General features: G+C 37.4%; 1 protein-coding gene across 1 annotated transcript; it reads right to left on the bottom strand.

Moving 5' to 3' along the window:
* Positions 1–1,877: 1,877 nt before the first annotated feature.
* Positions 1,878–26,835, bottom strand: LOC136338171 (UDP-glucuronosyltransferase 2B31-like). The gene is made up of 6 exons (XM_066280281.1): positions 26,084–26,835; positions 24,903–25,051; positions 11,401–11,532; positions 9,345–9,432; positions 8,257–8,476; positions 1,878–2,404 (listed from the first exon to the last, which is right to left on the bottom strand). The coding sequence occupies exons 1-6, from the start codon at positions 26,802–26,804 to the stop codon at positions 2,125–2,127; spliced, it is 1,590 nt and encodes a 529-aa protein (XP_066136378.1). The 5' UTR covers positions 26,805–26,835; the 3' UTR covers positions 1,878–2,124.
* Positions 26,836–26,938: the final 103 nt, after the last annotated feature.

Genomic DNA, 26,938 nt, shown 5'->3' with positions numbered 1-26,938 from the left:
ATGTACTTCGCTGGTCAGCTAAAGTATCCCGTTTCAGGAAGCGTAAACAAATTTTTGTGGACTTTTTTTCCGAAGACAAACACTTTGTTTACTGTCATGATATCAGTAGTCTTCTCAGCCAGCTAAGTATTACCACTTACAGCCCAACAGAATGGCGGCTACTTCTTGACAGCTCTAAATGGAGTCTGAAATGTGTTTTCCTACACAACAGTAATGTTTATGTAGCAGTTTCAATTGGTTATTCAATTCATCTGTGAGAAGATTATAATGACCTAAAAACTGTCCTCGACTTTCTGAAGTATGAGGAGCATAACTGGATCATTTGTGTGGATCTTAAAATGGTAAATTTGCTGCTAGAACAACAGAGAAGTTTCACAAAGTATCCTTACTTTCTGTGTTTGTGGGACAGCCGAGCTCGGTACAAACACTGGACACAGATGGAGTGGCCGAAACGTGAAGTTCTGAAAGTAGAAATGCAAAATATTGTGAATTAACCTGTAGTTAATAGAGACAGGATCATTTTTCCTCCACTTCACATCAAACTTGTCTTAATGAAGGAGTTTGTTCAGGCATTGAATAGAGAAAGTGAATGCTTTCAACATATTATTTCTGCTTTTCCTGACTTGTTTTTTGAGAAGATAAAAGCAGGTGTATTCGATAGACCTCAAAACCTGAACCCTCATATGTGACGAAGAATTTGCCAGGAAGATAAATAAGGAGAAGAAAACAGCATGGCAGTCTTTAGCTGCAGTTACAAAGAACTTCCTTGGCAACAAAAAAGCAGAAAACTATGAACTTCTGGTTCAAAGTATGCTGTTGGCTTTCCATGACATTGGATGTAACATGAGTGTTAAGATTCACTTCCTGAAGAGTCACCTTGATAAGTTCCCGAAAATCTTGGTGCTGTTAGTGATGAGAATTTTTCATCAAGATCTGAAGACAATGGAAGAGTGTTATCAGGGGTGATGGGACAGAAATATGATGACAGACTACTGCTGGAGCATCAAATGAGATTGTCCTCAACAAGTACACAAATGCAAGAGCTACAAATGCAAATTTTTGCGTGAATAGAATTTAAATAAGTTTTGTGCAAATTTTATGATTAAAATAAGCGTTTTACTACATTCTATTTCAAAATTGTAGACAAATTCTGATGCAATCATATCTTTTAATGTATTAGTGTATTTACTGCATTATACTGCATTATATAAATTATTATATTTTCACAAAGATGATGCCCAAGAAGACATTCTACTTCATTATGTTAAACTAAATGTTGATAATTTTACAATAAGATGAAAATTTAAAATCTTGAATTGCAAAACAACTGTAGTTTACAGAAAAAAACTGTCAGATTTGAGATCAGCAACTGGAATTAGGTAAAACAAGTGTTTTTGCGGATGCAACAAACATTTTCTTCCCCAGTGTTATCAAACCTATTACTGGAACCATACAACCATCATCAAGGCTGAAATGAGATGAAAGCCGTAGGTGATCTCTCTAAGGGGTCATGTGGTAAAGAGAATAAGCTACTGAAACCAATGTTTTTCATAAGTGGCTCAGTTTTATAATAGGAAGGAGCTATCAGTTTTATTTCTAAATGCACATAACACTTTTATAAGAAATGACTTAAACTGGAAGAAGGCAAGTGGATCGCTGTGCCTTTAGATAAGAAGTGATGCTGAGGCTGAATGAACCATAAAATCGAGGAGCATTACAGGTGTCCGATAATGAAGTGGAATGATAAATAAATTTTAACAATTCTAACTATTAAACAATTTATTTAGCAAAATATGCCACAAACCATGAAATTATTCTGAGCATTTTCTCAGTTCTACTGATATTTTGAATAAATGCCTAATGCTTGAATAGTAAAATTTAATATTTACTCATATAGTTATATTGTTATTTTTATTTTTTCCAATTTATTTACCTTTTTGATATGAATATTTTCAAATTTTAGACTGATACTTAATGTTTTGAAAACAAATTTTGATCTGAGAAGCTAAATTTGAATAGTCATTTTGTCAAGAAAGTAGGGCTGTTTATATCACAGTTCGTTTTGCTGAAATAATTGGAACAGGCCCCAAGTATGAGGCATATCAGCTTCAGGCCTCAGAACAACTACTCTCTTTTTTTCTTCTTTCCTGATTTAACAAACTTCTGACAACAAAACAGACAACTCTTTGTAATGACAAATATAGCCGTTGCCACACAGGCCAGCAGGAACCCAATCACATCCAAAGAGTGGTACTGGACCCAGGTGAGGTCTAGGGAGGCTGGCCGCAGGTGTTTGGCTCCTTTGTGGTGCATGAAAAACTCGATCCAGAAGACGGCTCGATCTAGAGGTTTCATTGGCTGGTCATGGTGAATTCTTGATAATTTCATAGCATTCTCTTTATATCTAAAGGAGACACAAAGATACCCATAATGAAAGACAGATATTTTGCTGAAGAGAATCATTTTCAAGAAAGGTTTTTGAATTGTCATAAACATATTTCAAATAAATGTCATAGAATTGCAGAATTGTATTTTTATTTGGGTATTTATAGATGATTGCTTTTCACATTGAAATTTTCTGGTGATAAATATTTTACAAAATGAAAATGGATGATAAGATGGGGAAGCTACACATTTTAGCTCAGGAAATGATAGGAGCCATTCTAAGTGCTGTGAGTGTGAAAATAAAGAGACTACACAGCAGACCTGACAGTGTCAGGGGACCACGTAATAAGCCTGTCAAGCTCAGTGATCCAAAGTAATCACACAGGGCAAACTGATCATAAATTTTTATCTGGGCTGTCCAGGTAGAAATCTCATTCCAAGCATATAGCTTCTCTAGTAAGAGGTTGATCTTTACCCCAAATAGGCCTGTTCATTGTTCTTATGCATCTAGGATAACAGACCTCTGAAATGTGAGAGTAATTTTTGTACGTATAACCACAGGCACCAGAGCACAATGACCACAAACCTCTTTTGTAGCCCACATGCCAGCTGTGTTTATTATAAATGTTAAATGTCAGCTATTCTGTACCTAATAATGTAATGAAGTACCTGTATGTATCTCTACATTTTACTTTTTATCCAGTCTAGAAATTCTAATTCCCCTCAACACTCACCTCCACTTTGTTTTTCTCTTCCTCCTTAATTTAGCACTAATGGATATCAGGTAACTTTCTTATGCTTCTTTTTTTATTCTAAATGCATAAATGGGCTGCCACACTGCCACTGTCCAAGACATTTTCTCATCTGTTGATTTTGATTTGGGCCTGTTCTCAGTTATTGGTTCAAATAAAGATTACACAACCTTTTCAGCCTGATCTGCAGTGGCGCAGTGGATAATAGTGTTCACCTGGATTACTGAGGTTGCTGGTTTAGTTCCCGGGATTGCTCTGTTGAGGCACATGGGGGAAGCACCCGCTGAGAGTAGATACTTCCTGCTGTTCCCCCTCACCTTAGTTTTCTCTCTCTCTTTTTCCTCTCTCTAAACATCAGTAAATATAGTAATGAAAGAAAACTTTTTGATAAGTTTAGACTTTCATTCTTCTACATAAATATGATGGGGAATGCAGTTTTAGGTCAATGACTATAAAATATTTAAAGGAACTCTAAAATAACAGGAGAAATGCTTCCTCAATATTCCCTGTGCTTCTCTTCTTCTCTTCATAAATCTATTATTATATTAAAACACATAAAATTATGAACCTTTCTTGCTCAAAATGGCCATCTGGCATCCCAACCCTTTCCAATCAATTCCAAATCATTTTTGCCTACAACACTCTACCTGGTGTTAAACAGAAAACTGTAAACCCTAACTGGCATTACTCTTGTTAAACAGCCATGATGGCAAACCCAGATTTCTTGTCTGATTTAACTGAAGTTTCAACTTCTCCCAGAAATATAATCTTAGTCAATCAGACTGGTATTGATACCAATGAAGTAATCTGTTACTTGGGCCCTATCCATCTTCCATTGAGAGAAGAGTCAATCTGCATAATGAAGCCCATTTCATTCCTTTCCTAGAAAAAGAAGCCCTAGTCTAAAAAAATATTTTCTTTTCTTTTGCTAATAACTCCCCTGCCAAAACCTTGTTCCTATACAAACTTTTCATTTGGCAAAATTCCTCTGAGATCCGTTTTAGTTGCTAATGCCATATTGCCCAATTTGTGAATTCCTTAATACAGCCAATTAAATCTGCTAAATTGCTGCGTTGTATTTTACATTTTGACAATGGACAGATCCTGGCATTCTCCTCTCCTATGACTTTGTCCTAGGCAAACTCTATTGTAGTCACATTCACCTTCTGGATCTTTGTTTACTAAAGCTTCCAAGAATGTTTCTACCTCAGCTCCTTTGTACTCTTCTCTGTCCCTCTTGTGAGAAAGTCCTCCCCTCTTCCCCGAGACACTCATGGATGCTTTTAAGTCTGAGGAAGGTCCTGTGTCCATATCATGACTCAGAGAAGTTTTTCCTGCCACACTTACAGTGCCCTAAGGCATTTCTTCCTTGTCCTTTTTTTTCACTATTTGATTTCTGCATATCTAAATACATGTCCATTGATTTAATGTGACTTCAAATCTACTTTTTTATGAATTAAGTGATGTTGTTTGAATCCACTTCTTTATGGCAAAAATGAAAACATATGTTGTTTGATGTAAAAATTAATTAAGTCCTGCCAGGATATCATTCTCCATTTGGTTTTTGTTTATAAGCAGAACCCCTACTCACCCCAACTCCCAGCCTGAGGCCTTTCTGGTAACAAAATATGGAGGAGCAACTATGGCAAGGAAACATTTAGACTAAATTACTGCCAGTCTGTGAGGACTATTTGAGATTTTTGTTTTGGGCGGGGTGACTCTTTAGTAACCTAAAAAGGACCAGGAGACCCTTGGGGCATTCTTTCCTGTCTCAGTCACACAGGTCTCTTAGAAAGTGGTAATAAAGCTCAGAGCAGCCCTGTGAAAGAGATCAGCCAGCCTCCAACTCTGGTGTCTTTGCTCCCTAGCAATGTGCTATAGCAACTGGGGACTTTTATTCTTGTGCTGGCAGCTGGAAATCAGCTCCTGCTTGGACACTCACTGTTTCTTTATTGAATTTGGACTTTATTCCTTAAAATCTTCTTGTCTGGAGAAATATTGTGATTATCTAGTCACTAGTTTGATATATGTTATTTTTTTATTTGGCATATTAAGGGATATTATTCTGCATGCTACTGGCTTGTGAAATTAGTATAATTTCCGCATGAAACTATGTTGTATAAATGTGAGCAAAGAAAGAACTCAGTCTTTGACTAACTTACTGCCTCCTCAAAACAAACAATACATTTTATAAAGCATATCTTTCATTTCAGTATGAAAAATAGAAAAATTACACCTACTCTAAGTCAACAGCTCAGAATTTGATAATTACCTAGTAAATTGTCATGCACTCAATATAACAATATGGCTATGAGTTATATACTGATACAGAATACCACAAGCTACTAGAAGCTTCCCATTCTCTTTGATCATTTAGTCTGTAATCCTTGCCACAAATTGACTACTATTATTACTATTAGCATCATAGATTAGTTTTTCTCATTTATATATTAGAAACGTACAGTAACACTTAATTTGATTTTGTCTTTTCTGTAGGGGTCGTTAATTGTATTGCTGTATAGTATTTGATGTATGATAGTATTATAGATAACTGCTTTACAATGTTTGATGTATATTTGGATTAATATTTTTTAGCTATTTCTATTAAAGCTAATGTAAATATTTCTGTATATATCTTTAAATTTCATTAATTTTTAATTTATTATGTTGACATGATTTTGGGTGTTGTACTCAATATAACACACTCTATACACCACGTTGTGGCCCCCCATATTTTATTCAAAGTCTCTTTCCACACCGTTTTGCTTACACCTCTACCTCTACCTCCCCCTGCGTCTCTGGCTTCACTGCTATGTTCATTGCAGCACTGTTTGCAATCGCCATGATCTGGAAACATCCCAAGTCTTCATCTTTAGATGAATGGGTAAAAAAAAACAAAACCCTGTACTACATTTACACAGTGGAATACTACTTAGCCGTAGAAAAGAAAGCAGTCTTACCTTTTGAGACAACTTAAATGGACCTGGTGATTAAATAAAGTTAAATGAAGCAGGTAGAGAAAACAAATATATACTTATATATGGAATCTAATGAACAAAGTAAACTGAGGAACAAAGTAGAAACAAAAGTAGGAGCACAGGGAACAGATTGACAGGTGTCAGAGGGAAGAGGGAAAGGGAATGGGATCAAAGAAGGTAAGGGGATTAGCCAAAATCATATATACATAACACATATCAGTGTATATCTTTAGATTTACATATTTATACATCTGTTGTATATATACTTATATGAGGAGTTGCTGAGAAGAAGGTACATGTATTATTATGATTATAACATTGACTGTGGATTATTTACAAATGTGTTACTTAATTTCCAAAATTTACATAGTTTTTTGTAGTTTAGGGTTTATTTTGTTCTGATTTAATTCTAGTTGAATTGGACCTATTCTATTTATGATTTGAATAATTTTAAATACTGAGTCTTGATTTTGACCAAGCATGTAGGTTAAGTTCCATTATTATTCCTTATACATTTAAAAATAAGTGCTCTGCACTTTTGAGTGTATGTAAAATAGGTTACATTTTAAAATCATGTTTCAAAACTTTTATCTATTTATTTTTTGTCATCTTTTTATATTATAGAATAAGATCATCAAAAACATACTATTATGATGAAGGTTTTCATTTGGATCTTTGTTTTTGTCTCCTTTTACTGTTTAATATGGGGATTTATTTGTAGGGTTTACCAAATAATAATATGTATTATTTTGACAGATTAATCTTTGTATCATTATGAAAGATATTTTCTGTAATTTTAGTTAGTGCTTCTGGTCTAAAGTGTCTGATAATAGTATCGCTGCATCTTTTTATGATCACTAGTTTTTTACAATATTCTAGTACACTTCTATATAAACATGGCTTCTAAATAGTAAATGTAGTTAATTTTTAAAATGAACTTTGACATTAGTTGTGTTTGAATGATTTGGTCAGCTTGGGTTTGCTATAACTACTGACATCTGTAAGTGTATTCACACAGAAAACATTGGTAGCAATATTCATGGTAGCTAAAGTTGGAAACAGGAATAATAACCACAGACTAATAAATGGATAAGTGTCAACTCATAGGTGCTTCATTTTAGTAGTTTATTGATGGCATCGCATATGTGCCTTGATCCTGGGGGCTCAAGTCGAGCCAGTGACTTATTGTTCAAGCCAGTGACGCATGGCTCAAATCAGCAACTTTGGGAGCATGATGATCCCGCTGTCACACTAGTCACTCCATGCTCAAGCTGGCAACCCTGAGCTGTAGACGTTGACCTTACACTCAAGCTGATTTCACTGCACTCATGCCAATCATTTGTACTCAAGCTGGTGAATTTGGGGTTTCAAACTCAAAACTCCAGAGTACCAGGTCTACGGTCTATCCACTGTGCCACCACTGCTTAAGCAAATATTTTAGGTATTGAATTGAAAGAGTTTATAATTTTTCTTCTGGTTTATCACTTTTCCTTCTATGTGCTCTACCATATTTTAAAAAATGTACCTTTACAATTATTTATATAACTTTAAAACTTGGAGGTGAAAATTGTTGTGCTAGGTAGTTACCCATTAATACATGGGGTTAAAGTCCAACTTTGAAATAAATGTGTAGCTGAAAATAAAAATATATATAAGATGGGTAATTATTTTAATAATGTCAAAATTGGCATCTTAAAATAGGGTGAAACTCATATGCACCATTGAGAAAATATCCTATCTCTAAATAGTATCTACTAAGAAAAATGTGGCCCTGGATAGTTGGCTCAGTGGATAGAGCATTGGCTGGTGTGTGCACACCCCAGGTTCGATCCTTGGTCAAGGCACACACAAGTAGCAACCATCTGCCTTTCTTTCACTCCTAATCTTCTCCCTCTTCTCTTCTTCTCTTCCCCTCTCAGAGACAGTGGATTAATTGTTTGGAGGGTCCCCAGACACTGAGGATAGCTTGATTGGTCCAAGAGTCACCCCAGGCACTGAAGATAGTTTGGTTGATTTGAGCATTTGTCTCAGATAGGGGTTGCCAGGTGGATTTCAATAAGGACACATAAGGGTATCTGTCTCATTATCTATCACCACTCTATCACTTAAAAAAAAGGAAGAAAGAAATATGTGATACTTACAAAGGGTCATTAATGACTGTCTTCAATGCATTGAGCAATTTTTTACTTGAAATAGTGTTGAAGTCCAACCTGACAGCTGCTCCCTTGGTCTTCATGTGAGCAATATTATGAGGTTGATCCGCAAACAAGGGAATGCGCACCATGGGGATCCCATGGTAGATCGCCTCATAGATGCCATTGGTTCCACCATGAGTGATAAAGGCTTTGGTTTTTGGATGACCTAGGATTGGGTGAATTTCAGCAAATTATGAAATATAAGTTTTGGAATAAAAGGAGAGTTGGTGATAAAGGCACTGATGGAGAAAATGTATTTTTTAACAGAATATATACACTTTAGGGTATATTAAAAATGTCTTTCTGATCTCAAAAGATGAGGCACTTAAATCTGCTGGAGAGACAGTGTAGCCTTACATGGAAGATTAGTGTATTTCTAGCAACTTGAAAAAAGTACAAGTTGCCAGTGGACAAATTGAAAGAGAATATTCTGCATTAAGAAAAAACTGTTTATAAAAAAGTGTGGTGGAGTATGTTATAATATACTCTCTTAATAAAATAGTGAAAACACTGGGTCTGATAAGTAGTGAATCAAGGAGGCAGGTAATGTGAGAGTCTTCGCCCAGGGCCCAGATGAAGGAAAAGCTACACATCATAAGGTATATTATTATTTTGAAAAGGGATTTTTATTTTTTTCTTAATGGAAAATGGAAAGTCACTGGTAATAATAACGGAGCTAATATTTTTCAGGGGCATGTGCACACCCTTACAGTGGGTTAAAATTTGATATAAATAGAAAATTAGGAGAATAATAACTGAGAAAGTGTTGAGTTATTTTCTGTGAGAGGTCATTACACATGAAATAAAAATATTTTGTATGTGGCTATAAAAAATGTGACTGTGTAAAACAAGATGCCAACTGATATATCTTAACTTTTATCCTAGGACAGAAATTGATATAAAAATTAATTTTTATTTTATAATTTATTTGTCATTTGTTTTCAATTACAAATGTTTAATAAATTTCTTTCCTAGTGAACTGTTTATTATTTTTGACAAATTGAGTCTGACTTCAGTGTTTTCCAGAGTCTTACCAAGAAGGTCATTCTGGGGCAGCCATTTATAGAGCCGGGTATTTGGCCCTAAGGTGGCTGGTTTTTTGCCAACATATCTCCATATCACCTTGTAGGGTAAAAATGTAATATATTAGATAACTTAAACTACAGAGTTATAGCACATCAGAAATCTATTTAGATTAAAGACATCTAGTTAAACACTTTACATAATTCAGATAACCAACTGAACACAAAACATATACAGAATGAGATCCAATAAAACACTGATGTAAGAATAGTACAGGCTGGTATTACATGCACTTATTTTTATATTCAGTCAGGTATGAATTCAGTTATGATGTTTCATACTTAGGGGTTACACAATGAGATTATCAATGACCAATTCAAGTATATAAAATTTTTAAGTACCGGAGTTATATAATTGTAGTGTGAAAACCAGCAGGTTACTAATAATCAACTCATTTGTTTTGTTTTCACTCTTGATTATACTGGCTCTCATCTTCCAGTTTTATTGGTCACCTGTGTATTAATTAATGGTCACCTGTGTATTTCTTTTTGAAAGATGAGAAAGTGATTTACTTATATTCACTAGTTTCAAAAGTTATTTTATTCAAATAATACATCTTGATTTAAAAAATTATTATTACCATCAGTAATTTGTGAGAATTAACTTTTGTTATATTTAACAATTCATTATCCATTATACATAATTTCTGCTTAATGAGTTTGTGTAGCTCAGTTTAGTTTACTAATTATTAATTACTACTTCCAAGTATTTCTTACATGAATCTATTATAATCACTCCTGTTTAGGATAGAAAATTCTCTTAAAATATAGAAAAGTCCATTGGCCCATCATAAATAATACTACACATCTTTATAGACCAAATATGATGATGATACTGCATTTTATTCCACTGATTTATCAGCACTTCAGAACGTGCTACAATGCTCTGATTCACTAAAATTGTTTAATCATAAATGGTCCAGCAAATTCTCATTTTACTACCAAGCTAGATTCTAGTTCATAAACGAACATCTGTTTGCTATGTGAGTATGAAAGTAACTTAAGATTCTTAGCAAAATAGCATATGTGATAAAGAGAAATTCACATTAGTTATGAGATGAAAAGTAGTTCACAAATACCCAGAGACTTAAGTGATTTTTACGTGTTTCAATAATTTTCTACCATATTTTATGTTGAAAAAGAGTGTTCCTGAAAATGTCCCCTCCTCGCCTTGCTTCTGGTTGACTCTTGTTTATATCCCCCTCTCCTTCCCCTCACTCCTCCTCCAACTCTTCACCTTCCTTCTCCTCTTCCTCCTCATCTGCTCCTCCTCCTCTTGTATCAGGAAAAGTTATTCTCACAGGTTGTTTCCGACTACATTTTATAAAATTTAGTGTCACCTAAGGGCTAAACCGATGTCCATCCTTTCTTTTATGTCTTCCTGCTTCAGAATGTAGCAGGGCCCAGCTGACCAGGGACGTTTTCTTTTCTTTTTCACAGGCCGGCATTTCTCTTTCTCTCAATCACTGTTCTGGTTTGTGTCTGATGCAGCTGGTGAGCCCTGGACACTCTTTCTCTCAGTATCACCTTGAGAAACACACTGAGCAGGCTACTCCAGAATTCAGGGGAAGAGAGGCCTGGATCACCTGCCAAACCTAAACTGTGAGACGCCTTTCAGACTGTTACCATTTCCAGTGTATGTTACTGTTAAAAATTTTACTGCTTTCTCAGAACATCTGTACTTTGTACTGTACCCTAGGATTCCTGCAAGGAAATAGAGTAAACGACTGGATAGATTAGGTGATATCTATCAGTTCCTGCCTACCATACTATGACAATACCAAACTGCACAGTGTACCTCTTAAATATACTTTTTGGTGATAACTATGTTAATGTCAAAGTCATTGTTAAACAAAAACATGCTATTATGTACTTTGTTTTTAAATTGATAGTGAGGTAAATTGAAGCTATCAGAATAGTTTAACTTTTATGTAGAAATTTCTGTAATTCTACACTTTACAGAGTTTAACCCACTTAAAGTTGTTTACTCAATGTTACTTTATCAAACCTTTTGAGGAATCTGGGCAAGAGCTGATGCAATCTCATTGGCTGTTTCGTCTGTCATGTTCTTGACCATGGAGCCCAAGGTGAACACCACAATGCCATGTTCTCCAGAGCTCTGGGCAAACTCTTCCATTTCCTTTGAAGGAAGAATATTTTCCATTACAGAAGAGCAGCAGTGCAGTGACCACTACTAAATGGACTGCTACAAACAATTAAAGAGAGAAAATTATGCCTTATGAGTTATTAGTATATTGTTTGTGTTTTTTAAAAGTGTTAAAATCCATACAATATAAACTTATCTTAACTATTTTCTAGTGTACAGTTACAAGGTAAAGTTATCCTTATTGTGGTGCAACCCTTCTCCAGAACTCTTTCACATTGGGCATGAAAACTGTGCTTCTTATCCTGTAATTCACCATTTCTCATTTCCCAGTTCCTAGCACTCACCATTCGTCTTTCTCTTTCTATAAATTTGCTAGTTTTATAGCATACATTAGTGTAATCATACAGTATATATCTATGGTGAGTGTTATTGTACTTAGGAAAATATCCTTAGGGATTCAGTTATGTTATAGCCTGGGTTAAAATTTCCTTCAATTTATTTTTGATGCTGTTTATTTATTCTGAATCCTGATAATACCAGAAGGTTTCAGTTTAGCTGATAACATACAGCAAATTTTAACCTGCAAACATTTTTGATAAATGTGGTCCCATTCAATGGACAAAGATTATTTTACCAGGTAATGACATATTTTCTTTTTCTAAATGCTTACATTCTTTACTGTGACACCTTCAGATTAGGGATTAAAGGCTTTAGTGGTGTGAGGTGGTCTTTGAGAATATTGCATAGCACTTCCCTGGAATGGAAGAGTATTCCGTGTAGAAGACAGAGGCTAGCTTGCTGCAGCAGAATGAACATTAAAGAACAGTAGTAAATAGGAGTCCTAGCCTGGAAGTAGCCCCTGTAGAAGAGTTTGCTGTGGATTGTGTGGTCCTGTGCACCCCTTCCCCTAATTGCCATTCAAAGTCTTATTAGTTTGTCCCTTCTAGTAGCTTGTAAAGCAAAAGATTATAAGACATTTGGTCGGATCTCATTTTTTTCTTTATTGGAAATAGCTAATGTAAAATAGATCCTAATCATGAAATAGTTTCAGTTACCATCATATCTGGTTATCACTTGTAACTAGTTTAGTAATATAGTTACTTCTTTTGTAATTATCTGGGCAAGGTACACCAAACTTTGCTTTTTTTTTGTTTATATAAGTAAGTCGTATGAAAACAAATAAGGCTTCATTTACCCAGGTAATTATTAACCTGTACTCACTGTTTATAATCAGTAATACTTTGATTTCCTAACTAATAAACCATCAGTAATGGCAGGACTTTTGCTTCTTTAGTGAATTCATTTTTAAAGTTTCTATGTTCTAGGGACCAAATAAAATATGAGGGTAGATTGTGATTAGTCCTGGGTTTGACTTTTCTAAGTTGGAAAACAATTCTTTGTAAGTTAGACAAATATGTTTTATATTTAATATTGGCACCTGCCTCCAGTGGGAGAGGTTCAGCTTGGTTTTCTGAAGCAGAGGGCTGGTTACCCTCTTGAATAGCTCAGTTCAATGTACCGAAAATATATATTGAAGTCATGTTACCTGGGATTGTTTCAGATTTTCTGACTGTGTTACCTGATCTTTATGAATATTTGAATATTATTACTTTCTGTGTGAGAAAAATTTCTGATTGCTAAATGTAATTTCTCTATCATCACCCTCAAATGTGTAAGGAGCCAAAACTTTCACAGAATCTGGTCCAACCTTCATACTTATCTACTTTTACCTTTGATCTGCTTTTAATTTTTTATTTTTATTTCTTTAGAAAATTGTGTGACCCTGCTAATACAAAAAAAATTGATTTCTCATTATAATTATTTTTTCAAGCTTTTCTTTAAAAATTGAGACAGAGAGAGACAAGATGGCGCTGGAGTAGGCGGATGTACCAGCATCTACCTCCCAGAACCAATGTGGATTACAAACTAATTCTATGAACTATCAGCTGGAAAAACCAACTTTGGACTAAACTAAAAGGACTCTTCAACCAAGGAACGCTGAAGAAGCCACACAGAGACTGGTAGGAAAAGCGGAGATGCGGAGAGGGCTGCCCAGCTTCTCGGAGCGAACGGCAGCAGGGAGAGACTCGCGTGGCGGGAAGTGAGTTTAGCAGAGGGGGAAGGGTCCTGAGCCCCAGGAACAAAGCCCCAACCTGCAGCCCCAGAGCCCAGAAGAAGCGTAAGGACAGTATTTAGCTGGAAACAAGTCAGGATACTGTTTGTGAGAGAGTCTGATTTCTCAGACCCAGGATCCTTCTTAAAGGGACCACGCAGAACATCTCTCTCACAAACACTCACCCGGGGCTCCTGGAGATGGAGGGAGAGGGGAGAGAACCACAGTAACAGGAAGAGAGTGCAATCTAGGAGGCATAGGGAAAAACATTTTGGGAGATAGCCACCCTAACCCCTGGGACGAGTCACTCCCCAAAGCTGAAGTAAATATTTCCCCCGGAAACCGCAATACCAGCAAAGGGAAGCAGGAGAGAAGCCAAACAAGCTCCCCCGCAGCATTCAGAGCAGAGTCGCATAGAAGGAGGGAGCTTTCGGGTCTACAGTAGTGAGTCTTAGGGTTCGAGCTGCAACGCCCCCACCCACGCGGCTGAGGGCTCCCCAGAGGGCGGGCGGCAGCGGGCGACAAAAGCGCGGTTCTGCTGGCAGGGGCGGAAGCCGGCTGGCCACCAGTGGGCTCAGGTGTGAGCTCAATCTTGCCCGGCTAGGGAGAAGGGGGCGTGCAAAAGCGGCCAAGCTCAGCTGCCGGCAGCCTGTAATCCAGCCTCCGGGAGAAGGGCGGGAAACCCAGAAAGGGTAGAAACCAGCCCCGGAGCAAGGGCAGAGGAGCACATCCCTGCCCCGCCCGTGCAACCCAGGCTTGCGGTCTGACTTGGTAGCCTGCTCCTCCTGCGAGGGTGGAGCCAAAAGCCCAGAAGAGGCGGAGTTCCACTACGAAGCTGAGCTTGGGCACGCAGCCCTGCCTGGCGGTAAAGCCAAGGCTAGCAGCTGTTCCTTGAGTGCAAAGGCAGGGCGAAAGCTCGGAAACAGGTGGAGACCCGCAGCAGAGCAAAGGTGCTTGCCAGTGCCCTCAGGACAGAGCATAACGTCACACACAGGGGCGGCGCAAAGGCCAAGGCCACCAACCCTTGTGCACCCGAGCACGTGATCACAGCCACTCTCGAGAAGATAAAATGCGGAGGCAGAGAAATACAACACAAATAAACCAAGAGAAATCCCCAGAAAAGGACCTAAGTGAATCAGATATAACCAAATTACCAGATGCAGAGTTTAAAATAACGATTGTTAGGATGCTCAAAGATATTAGAACCACCATAGATGGCCATTACCAAAACCTAAATAAAGAGATAACAAATATAAAAAAGGACATTGAAATAATAAAAAAGAATCAGACAGAAATGACAAATACAATATCTGAAATAAAGAATACAATGGAAGGAATTAAAAGCAGGATGGATGAAGCAGAGAATCGAATCAGTGAGTTAGAGGACACAATAAATAAAGGCATGGAAGCAGAGCAGAAAAAAGAAAAGAGACTCAAAAAGTCTGAGGAAACTCTAAGAGAGCTCTGTGACAACATGAAGAGAAATAACATCCGCATCATAGGGGTTCCTGAAGAAGAAGAGAAAGAACAAGGGATAGAGACTTTGTTCAAACATATTATAGCAGAAAACTTCCCCCAATTAGGCAGGAAAACATTTCACATGTTCAGGAAGCACAGAGAACTCCATTAAGGAGAAACCCAAAGAAACCAACACCAAGACACATCATAATTAAATTACCAAAGCTAAATGATAAAGAGAAAATATTAAAAGCTGCTAGAGAAAAAAAGACTATCACCTACAAAGGAGCCCCCATAAGGATGACTTCTGACTTCTCAACAGAAACACTTGAGGCCAGAAGGGAATGGCAAGAAATATTCAAAGTAATGCAGAACAAGAACCTACAACCAAGACTACTTTATCCAGCAAGGCTATCATTTAAAATAGAAGGAGAAATAAAAAGCTTTACAGACAAAAAAAAACTCAAGGATTTCACTGCAACCAAACCAAGGCTGCAGGAAATGCTAAGGGACCTCTTGTAAACAGATCAAAGGAAAAAAAAGAATATAGCAAAAGAGAAAAACAGTTTTAAAGAAAAAAAATGGCAACAAACAATTACATATCAGTAATAACCTTAAATGTTAATGGATTAAATGATCCGATCAAGAGACATAGGGTAGCTGCGTGGATAAGAAAACAGGACCCATACATATGCTGTCTACAAGAGACACACCTTAAATCAAAAGATGCACACAGACTGAAGATAAAAGGATGGAAAAAAATATTTCACGCAAATGGAAATGAAAAAAAAGCTGGGGTAGCAATACTTATATCAGACAAAATGGACTTTGAAACAAAGACCATAGTTAGAGATAAAGAAGGTCACTACATAATGATAAATGGAGCAATACAAAAGGAAGATATAACCATTATAAATATCTACGCACCTAATATAGGAGCACCTAAATATATAAAGCAGACTTTGATAGACTTAAAGGGTGAGATCAACAGCAACACTATAATAGTAGGAGATTTCAATACCCCATTAACATCATTAGACAGATCCTCAAGAAAGAAAATTAACAAAGAAACAGGAGACTTAAAGGACATATTAGATCAACTCGATTTAATAGATATCTTCAGAACCTTTCACCCTAAAACAGCAGAATATACATTCTTTTCAAGCGCTCATGGTACATTCTCTAGAATAGACCACATGTTAGGGCACAAAAGCGGGCTCAACAAATTTAAGAAGATTGAAATCATATCGAGCACTTTCTCTGATCACAATGGCATTAAACTAGAAATCAACCACAATAGAAAAATTGAAAAACATTCAAACACTTGGAAACTAAATAGCACGTTATTAAACAATGAATGGGTTAACATTGAGATCAAAGAAGAAATTAAAAAATTCCTAGAAACAAACGATAATGAGCATACATCAACTCAAAATTTATGGGACACAGCAAAAGCAGTCCTGAGAGGGAAGTTTATAGCATTACAGGCATACCTCAAGAAGCTAGAAAAAGCTCAAATAAACAACTTAACCCTGCATCTAAAAGAACTAGAAAAAGAACAGCAAGTAAAGCCCAGAGCTAGTAGAAGGAAGGAAATAATAAAGATCAGAGCAGAAATAAATGACATAGAGGCTAAAGAAACAATACAGAGGATCAATGAAACCAGGAGCTGGTTCTTTGAAAAGGTAAACAAGATTGATGAACCTTTAACAAGACTCACCAAGAAAAAAAGAGAGAGGACTCAAATAAATAAAATTAGAAACGAGAGTGGAGAAATAACAACTGACACAACAGAAATACAAAATATTGTAAGAAAATACTATGAAGAACTGTACGCCAAAAAACTAGACAACCTAGATGAAATGGACAATTTCCTTGAATCATATAATCTTCCAAAAATCAATCTGGAAGAATCAGAAAACCTAAACAGAACAATTACAACAAATGAGATTGAAACAGCTATCAAAAAACTCCCAAAAAAGAAAAGTCCTGGGCCTGATGGCTTCACAAGTGAATTCTACCAAATATTCAAAGAAGAACTAACTCCTATCCTTCTCAAGCTATTTCAAAAAATTCAAGAGGAAGGACGACTTCCAAACTCCTTTTATGAGGCGACCATAATTCTGATTCCAAAACCAGGCAAAGACAACACAAAAAAAGAAAATTATAGGCCAATATCCCTGATGAACTTAGATGCAAAAATCCTCAACAAAATATTAGCAAACCGGATCCAGCAATATATGGAAAAAATCATACACCATGATCAAGTAGGATTTATTCTTGGGAGGCAAGGCTGGTACAATATTCGCAAATCAATCAATGTGATTCATCACATAAACAAAAGAAAGGAGAAAAACCACATGATAATTTCAATAGATGCAGAAAAAGCATTTGATAAAGTCCAGCACCCATTCATGATCAAAACTCTCAGCAAAGTGGGAATACAGGGAACATACCTCAACATGATAAAGGCCATCTATGACAAACCCACAGCCAACATCATACTCAATGGGCAAAAATTAAAAGCAATCCCCTTAAGATCAGGAACAAGGCAGGGGTGCCCCCTTTCACCACTCTTATTCAACATAGTTCTGGAAGTCCTAGCCACAGCAATCAGACAAGAAAAAGAAATAAAAGGCATCCAAATTGGAAAAGAAGAAGTAAAACTATCATTATTTGCAGATGACATGATATTGTATATAGAAAACCCTAAAGTCTCAGTCAAAAAACTACTAGACCTGATAAAAGAATTTGGCAAGGTGGCAGGATATAAAATCAATACTCAGAAATCAGAGGCATTTTTATACACTAATAATGAACTGTCAGAAAGAGAAATCAGGGAATCAATCCCCTTTACCATTGCAACCAAAAAAATAAAGTACCTAGGAATAAATCTAACCAAGGAGATTAAAGACTTGTACTCGGAAAATTATAAAACATTGATAAAAGAAATCAGGGAAGATACGAATAAGTGGAGGCATATACCGTGCTCATGGTTAGGAAGAATAAACATCATTAAAATGTCTATATTACCCAAAGCAATTTATAAATTCAATGCAATACCAATGAAAATACCAATGACTTACTTCAAAGACATAGAACACATATTCCAAAAATTTATATGGAACCAAAAAAGAACATGAATAGCTTCAGCAATCCTGAAAAGGAAGAAAAAAGCGGGAGGTATCACACTTCCAGATATCAAGTTATATTATAAGGCCATTGTACTCAAAACAGCATGGTACTGGCATAAGAACAGGCACATAGATCAATGGAACAGAACAGAGAACTCAGAAATAAACCCACAGCTCTATGGACAACTGGTATTTGACAAAGGAGGTAAGACAATACAATGGAGTAAAGACAGCCTCTTCAACAAATGGTGTTGGGAAAACTGGACAGCTACCTGCAAAAAAATGAAGCTAGACCACCAACTTACACCACTCACAAAAATAAACTCAAAATGGATAAAAGACTTGAATATAAGCCGTGAAACCATAAGCATCTTAGAAGAAAACATAGGCAGTAAGCTCTCTGACATCTGTCGCAGCAATATATTTGCTGATTTGTCTCCACAGGCAAGTGAAATAAAAGACAGGATAAACAAATGGGACTTTATCAAACTAAAAAGCTTCTGCACAGCTAAAGACAATAAGAACAGAATAAAAAGACAAACTACACAATGGGAGAATATATTTGACATAGCGTCTGATAAGGGGTTAATAACCAAAATTTATAAAGAACTTGTAAAACTTAATACCAGGAAAACAAACAATCCAATCCAAAAATGGGCAAAAGAAATGAATAGACACTTCTCCAAAGAGGACACACAGATGGCCAATAGGCATATGAAAAAATGTTCAACATCACTAATGATTAGAGAAATGCAAATTAAAACCACAATGAGATATCACCTCACACCAGTCAAAATGGCGCTCATCAATAAAACAACACAGAATAAGTGCTGGCAAGGATGTGGAGAAAAGGGAACCCTCCTGCACTGCTGGTGGGAATGCAGACTGGTGCAGCCACTGTGGAAAACAATATGGAGATTCCTCAAGAAATTAAAAATCGAACTGCCTTTTGACCCAGCTATACCACTGTTAGGAATATACCCCAAGAACACCATAGCACTGTTTGAAAAGAAGAAATGCACCCCCATGTTTATGGCGGCATTGTTCACAATAGCAAAGATTTGGAAACAGCCCAAGTGTCCATCAGAGGACGAGTGGATTAAAAAGCTTTGGTATATATATACTATGCAATACTACTCGGCCATAAGAAATGATGACATAGGATCTTTTACAACAACATGGATGGGCCTTGATAACATTATACTGAGTGAAAGAAGTAAATCAGAAAAAACTAAGAACTATATGTTTCCACACATAGGTGGGACATAAAGATGAGACTCAGAAACATAAACAACAGTGTGGGGGTTATAGGGTGGGGGGAGGAGAGGGAGGGGGTTGGGGGAGGGGAGGGGCACAAAGATCATGGCTTTTCAGCATTTGCCATATTCCCCCCTTAATCTATAGACAGACAGCAAATATTTACGTATGGTGTTCCCACTATAAAGACTGCTGTCTTAGGGACAAATGCTGATAAACTATTTCAGCAGTTCCTCCTTCTTCAAAGACTTATATAGAAACATAGATCTCCATGTTTCATAGGACATACTCAAGCTCACTCCATGCTCCCTGGTGCTTTAGCACAAGGGTATGCCCCCCCTTTTTTTTTTAGTATTTTTCTTTTATTTATTTATTTTTTGTATATTTCTGAGGATGGGGATGGGGAGGCAGTCAGACAGACTCCTGCATGTGCCTGACTGGGATCCACCTGGCATGCCTACCGGGGGGAATGCTCTGCCCATCTGGGATGTTGCTCTGTTGCAACCGGAGCCATTCTGGTGACTGGGGCAGAGGTCATGGGGCCATCCTTAGGGTCCAGGATGGATTTGCTCCTGTGGAACCTTGTCTGTGGGCGGAAGGAGAGGGGGAGGAATGGAGAGGTAGATGGGCGCTTCTCCTGTGTGCTCTGGCCGGGAATCGAACCCGGGAATCCTGCACACCAGGCCAATGACACCGACGGGTCTACCATATCATGCTTTTTACTTAAAAAAAAAATTTACATTTCTTTTGAATGCTGATGAACAGGAGACACCAAATCTTTTTCGCCTGCAAACTACTACCTTCTTTATTAGATCTAGCTAATAACACTGTTTTGTCTTTTTTCCAAATAGCTCCAGATATATGGAAAAGATTTATATAGGCGGATGGGGATCCTCAAACCCCTCAGCGAGATCTTCTGAGAATGGCTTTTAAGATACCTAGAGGCAGAAAAAAGCCCAATAGAGATCAGGGGAACTACCAGCTTTTAGGATACACCCTTAAAGGCTCCAACACCCAAAAGGGTCTCATAGGATGCCATCTGGGTCCTGCTTCAATAGTGGAAAGGAAGGTCATTGAGCTAAAGCCTGCCAGGCTTACTTGCCTCTGCTGTGAGGAAACAGGGACACTGGAAGGTGGGCTTCCCCCTCACTCCTCTAAGGGAGGGTTCAGTCTCTTCCAGCCCTGCTCCAACCACCTATGACCTAACCTTGCCCAGAAAGCTGGGGTTTGCCACTGAAGGCTGAAGGTGCCCAGGGCCGTCGGCCCCATCTACGACACTGTGGATGAGCCTAGGGTATTTCTTCTAAGAAGCAGGTAAACTGATCTCATTTGCACAAGGGCCACTTAACTATGTTTTGCCTGAATAGTCAGGTTTTTTATTCTTCCCTCAAAGATCTCTGTTGTGGGTGTTGATAGTCCTATTTTCTGCTGCTTTGCTTAATATATAGTGTTTCCTTTATCCCTCCTACCTCAATGCCCCACTCATATTTCAGGCTGAGACCTACTCTTAATTTAGAGCTCTCTTTCCTCCTTATGCCAACTTGTATTATGAATTTACCTTTGCCACCCAGCTTAGTGTATCCCAAGGTTCTCTTTACCAGGCCACAGTCACAGAGCTCCAGGGAAAAGCAACCTGGTCTCAGCTCTCCAGGCAGAGGAGAACAGAAGCTCCATATCCACGCATGCTGCAAATGGTTTTTTCCAGTCTGCCTGAATCATTACCAGCTAGAAGCAGCGGTCATTGGGACTTGGACATGAGCTGCAAAGTATAGAATGGTGACAACAATTCCAGTGCCTTGCGGACTTTTCCTGTGGGGAACTTTCCTGGACTCCTGCTCCCTGTGGCGGCTCCTAACAGACTGAACTGTGGTTGGGTTGCATTTTTCGGGGATTTGGCATGGTGATGGGGCCAACTTGGACTTGGGGAACATGTTAAGGACACTACTCATTTATGGATTCTTGCTGTATTGGCCAAGAGTTTGCTTAAAGGCTGTTAATCACTGTAAAAAAAAATAGAGGACTGGATAAAGAAGACGGGGCACATATACACCATGGTATATTATTCAGCTAGGAGAAAGGGTGACATCAGATCACTTATAGCGGAATGGTGGAGTCTTGGTAGCATTGTGCGGGGTGAAATGGGTGAATCAGAAAAAAAACAGGAACTACAGGATTCCATACATTGGTGGGACATAAAAGCGAGACTAAGAGGCATGAACAGGAGTGTGCTGGCTATGGGGGGTGGGGGGAGGGAAGGAGGGAGAGGGAAGGGGGAGAGGTACAGAGAGAACTGGATGGAGGGTGGCGGAGGACGATCTCTCTTCGGGTGATGGGTATGCAACAGAACTAAATAACAAGATAACCTGGAAATGTTTTCTTTGAATGTATGTACCCTGATTTATTGATGTCACCCCATTAAAATAAAAATTTATTTATAAAAAAAAAATTGAGACAGAATTGACCTATAATGTTCTGTAAATTTAAGAATACAGGGAGTTGAGTTGATTCATCCATAAATTATAATATCATTACCACTTTAGCATTAGTGAATACCTGTATTAGGTAGCATGATTATCCTTTTGTGTTTTTCGTGAGGTCATTTAAGATTTAGTTTACAGAAACTTTTGATTATATAATAGAGTAATTATTGTTGGCTATAACTATTCTATCCCCTGGAATTAATTATCTTCAAGTAACAAGTGTGTACCCTTTCACTCACTTCTTCTCAACCCATTTCACTTTAACCAGTTTATTGTAATCACGTTCTACTATGTTTCTAACTCTTTACCTTTTTTAGATTCACTATATAAATGATATCATCCGTTATTTGTCTCTTTCAGTGTGATTTATGTCATTTTGCATAATGCCTTTACTGTCCAAATATGTTGTCCAATTGGTATAATATCTTATTCATGATTGAATAATGTAGTAGAATGTGTGTGTGTGTGTCTTTGTGTCTATAAGTGTATTTTACAAGTTTTTACCACTTATCTGTTAACAGACACTTTAATTGTTCCTATTTATTGGCTGTTGTGAATAATAATGTAGTACACATGGGATAATGAATATGTTTTTGGTATTCTGGTTTTCTTATTTTTAGAAAAATACTCAGAAGTGAAATTTTTAGATAGTATGGTAGTTCTAATTTGATATCTTACTGGTTTTTATAGTGTTTTCACCAACTTCACATTACCACCAACAGTGCACAAGGTTCTGTGTTTTTTGTAAATCATATTGACAGACTCTTGTGGGAAAATTCTAAAACTTATTTATCATCGCTTCAACCTATAAGGACCAGTCCTGATGGTGGTGCTACAACTCGTTTATGGTTTCACTCTTGCTGACAAACCCTTGTCTGCATTCTGCTCTTGCCCCGTAGTCTTCTAGCAGATCTTGCTCTTGTCCTGTCCTTGGCAGCTTGTACATGGGGCTAGTCGCAGACAGGAGGTATGGGTTTGGAATGCATTTCACTGTAGGTGCCCACAGGCCCATTGTGGGGAGCTGTAGGAGAGGTTTCCTTTATGGTTTGTGGTCAGGCTTCCAGATGGAGTACAGAATGCTGTCAGGAGGGACTGTGTCTCTTTAATGTCCTCTGGGAACCTCACATGGCCCTCTCCTGTCTGCTCCCTCTCACCAGATACTGATGCTGTGACAGAGAAATGAGCCCCTTTGGAGCATCCTGTACTCCAGGAATACACAGCATCCACTCACCAGCTCTTTCTGTCCCCTGTGGGAGCAATGACAGCCTCCTGTAGCCCTAAGCTGTGCTGCCTCAGAGAAGGAACGCTGCTGGCAATGTCGAGCTCTCCTCTCAGCCACACCAATCAATGCATGTAAACGCATATATCATGTGCTCCAACATGCTCTGGAACTTTCCTGAAAATCTAGACTTCCTCAAAAGGCCTCTTAACCAGTGGTGGTATTCAAATAATTTAAGAACCAGTTCTCTAACCTGAATGACCATTTTAAGTATAAAAGAGATATACTTAAAGGTAGTTTATTACTTCATGCATTTAATACTTCTATAAGAATATAAAAGAGATACACAAAATGTGATTAATTTATAATAAAGAATTTATAAATATTAATGAAAAATATTAAATAATATCTGGTGAAAAAAATAAAACTGTTATTTAAGATATTTCTGTATAGTTTCTTGATTGGCATCCTCACCGGCTATTATTTTCACCTATGTATGGAATGAACATTACCAAGGGCACTTAGAATACGTTGCTGGGCTGATGAACATTAAAAAGGAGTAAGAAATGTAAATTTGTGATTTCCATTTGAGTGGCTGTCCAGACACCTGCCTTAGTGAGAACCCTGATCACAAGTGCTATTTTAACTCCAATTCGCTGAACTCTACATAAAATTAGGTATCAGTTATGCCAAACCAGTGTGAACCGGCTGAATCCCACCACTGTTTCCAACTCAGAGATGCCTGTCCAAGTCTGGGCTCTACAGGTACTGCTGGATGGCAACCATGAGGGGGAGGAACTAATTCACAATATCCTGTGGGTATCGCAGCCAGTAGTGGAGTTTTTTTGCCTATTACCTGATGGGCAATGTGAGAGTCTCTTTCCAGGAGCATTGGCATTTGTTGCTGGATCCCCAAACTTCTATAGAGATACACTATGGTCATGGATAGATAACAAATTTTTGTTGTTGAATAGGGACAAAACCCGGGATGACTTTATTCAGTTATCCCTGATTGCTGTTGTCACTCCTGAGGTACTATGATCCAGTCCAGTGGGATTATTTCTAGCATTATAGAAGCACTATGTTCTTTCTTTTTTTTTTTTAAAGATTTTTTCTTTTTTTTCTTTTTTATTTATTCATTTTAGAGAGGAGAGAGAGAGAGAGAAAGGAGAGAGAGACAGGGGGAGGAGCTGGAAGCATCAACTCCCATATGTGCCTTGACCAGGCAAGCCCAGGGTTTCGAACCAGCGACCTCAGCATTTCCAGGTCGACGCTTTATCCACTGCGCCACCACAGGTCAGGCTGTTCTTTCTTTATGATAATGCTTTTCTCACTAATTTTATTACTTACTTATATTTTATCTTTCCAAGTAAAATATCTGGTTTGTGAGAGAACACACTCTGTCTACACTACTCCCCTGCATATCCATCCTTTACTCTTGAGCTATTGAATCACTTTATAATGATTCTTTGAATTAATGGTTGATAATTTATGTGTTGATTAATGAGAATCTTAACTTAACTGATCGTATTTCAAAAGTCTCCCAAGTAATTTCTTTATTCTGTAATAATAATGACAAATTCTTGTCACAGTATAGAAATCTATCAGTTTCTATTGTCAGACCACTTACACAGATTCCTATATGATTCTCAATGTGATCAGATGTTCTGAGTAAAAGTCACAAAATCATTCCTACGGAAAGTGCAAAGTAAACAACATAGAACATTCAAGAATAGGTTTACCTTAGGCAGGGGTTTAGCAGGTTTGCAGTGGAGCCCTCCAACGTATTCAAAATGTGGCAGAAATGGGCGAGGAAATTCAAAATCCCAATAGGTTCGAATGAGCCATATTTCAGCTTTCCCCATTAACTCAGATAATGTCGTGGGCCTTCCTGAAGGAAAAAAAATAACCAAAAGTTTGAAGAAATGGGAATACTGAAGTATGAATATACTAATTAGTATTCTGAAAAAAGCCTAGAATAATGTATTCAAAATTCTTTAAAATGACAGTGGTTTGACAATACATTTATATAATGTGCCTATTTGATATTATGTTGTTCATATGTATGAACAATATATATACATATGACAAAGTGTAAGGGTTTTTTTTCTCTAAGATCACCTCAGTTCAATCACATACAGAGAAAAGGTTGAAACCCAAGCCACTATGAAATTTAACTTGCAGCTGTTTATTCTGTCATGTTGCAAAAGGAATTGATGGCACATTTAAACAATTATTTTAACTCTTCTGTTAGTTAATTCCTCCATTACCCTGGAAACAGTATCTGTAGATTATTTAGTGTAGTTTCTACAATTTATCAAGGTATTCTCTTGATCTTAGATTTCTCAGAAACTGAGGCTTTGAGAGTGTGGCTCAATTCCTGGTATTGCAGTTGGTCCATTACCAACTTGTGCATTAATAGAAAATGTGGTAACACAGCTGGAATATTTTCATAAAATATAGACAGAGACATGCTTTCTCTAAATTTTCACTCATATTGTCTTTAATAAAGGGAGTATTTTCACTTACTTTCAGGTTCACTGTCATCAAAATTTTAGGTTTTTAAACAGATGATTAGTGAATACTTAGTGAAAGGGATTGAAATCATTAGAAACCTCAAAGTTTAGGTTCCTAAGTGTTGCATAGAGCCATTCTACTTCTCAATTGTGAAATAATCCTTCAGATAATATGGCAAAAAGTTCAGTTTTTAAATATAACTAAACTACATGAAATGAAACATTTCCTCAGTGGCCCTATAATTTAAATATTTCCATATTTGTGAGAATGAGAGATCATTTTATAATTTTATTTCATGATTTTACTTATAAAAAACAAATTCTTTTGACTTTGTATTTATGCAAACTCACCTCAAAGGAATGAGAAATATTAAGATATCATACTGCCAAGTAAAAAGATGACTTACCTAGTACTTCACTGTAGAACTGATCCCACTTCTTCTGATTTAATGTTTCAAACCAGAAGTCAAAATAAAGCACATACATCATATTTTTTACCCTCTCCATGAATGTCATTCGATCACTTAATTCTGACAAAGCAACAGGTACGTAGGAAGGATGGAATGGAAGTCCTCCACTGTGCTTCTCCAAGTTATCACCAGGAGAGAAGCGGAGACTGTACACCAGAGGAATCTCAAGTAGCTCAGCCAGCAGCTCCCCACAGGGGCCAAATGCATCTGCAAGAATGACATCAAACCTTGATTCTTGTACTTTTTTCATAAGTTTCTTGTTCAAAACTACATCTTTACACAGCTTTCGAACACCATCAGAAAATTCCCAAAGGAGTTCTTGCATTAGTGAAAAGTAAGTCCAAAATGTATCTTTTGGCAGGTATGTCAATTCATTGACTATTTTTGTGAAAGAAAGCTCCATATCATCTTTTGTTAAAGATGTAGGATAAATCTCAAACTTAATAGCAGATGGTTTGTTGGGGTCAACAAGAACTGAAGCTGACGATGTCAGAACGGTCACTTCATGGCCTCTCTGGACGAGTTCATCCAAGATTGTCTTCATATTGATCCAATGACTGTATTCTGTGGGCCACACCAGCACCTTTCCACAACACGCAGGGCTAATGGAACAGCTCAGCTGTAGCAGCAGCAGAACTGAACTCCACTTCGTAGACATCCTGGTGGAACTAATGCTTCTTTCCAAAAGGCTGAACCCTCTGCCTTTGTTCAGACCTATGTCCAAGTAGAAATCAATGATAAAGTTAAAATATAACCTGACTCCTCAAAGTGATACATTTTTTTATTAAAAGT

This window comes from Saccopteryx bilineata, chromosome 5 (assembly GCF_036850765.1).
Source record: "Saccopteryx bilineata isolate mSacBil1 chromosome 5, mSacBil1_pri_phased_curated, whole genome shotgun sequence".
Lineage (NCBI taxonomy): Eukaryota > Metazoa > Chordata > Mammalia > Chiroptera > Emballonuridae > Saccopteryx > Saccopteryx bilineata.
The sequence above is the reverse complement of the archived record's forward strand: the minus strand, read 5'-3'. Positions and strand labels throughout refer to the sequence as shown.

Bases quoted from the DNA above. Each gene is read 5' to 3' on its own strand.
- LOC136338171 (XM_066280281.1), bottom strand. From the start codon at position 26,804: ATGTCTACGAAGTGGAGTTCAGTTCTGCTGCTGCTACAGCTGAGCTGT. The intron at 25,052-26,083 runs GTAAGTCATCTT...TTTTTCCTTCAG, and splicing joins GTTCTACAGTGAAGTACTAG to GAAGGCCCACGACATTATCT. The intron at 11,533-24,902 runs GTAAACCTATTC...CTTCCTTCAAAG, and splicing joins CTGCTAAACCCCTGCCTAAG to GAAATGGAAGAGTTTGCCCA.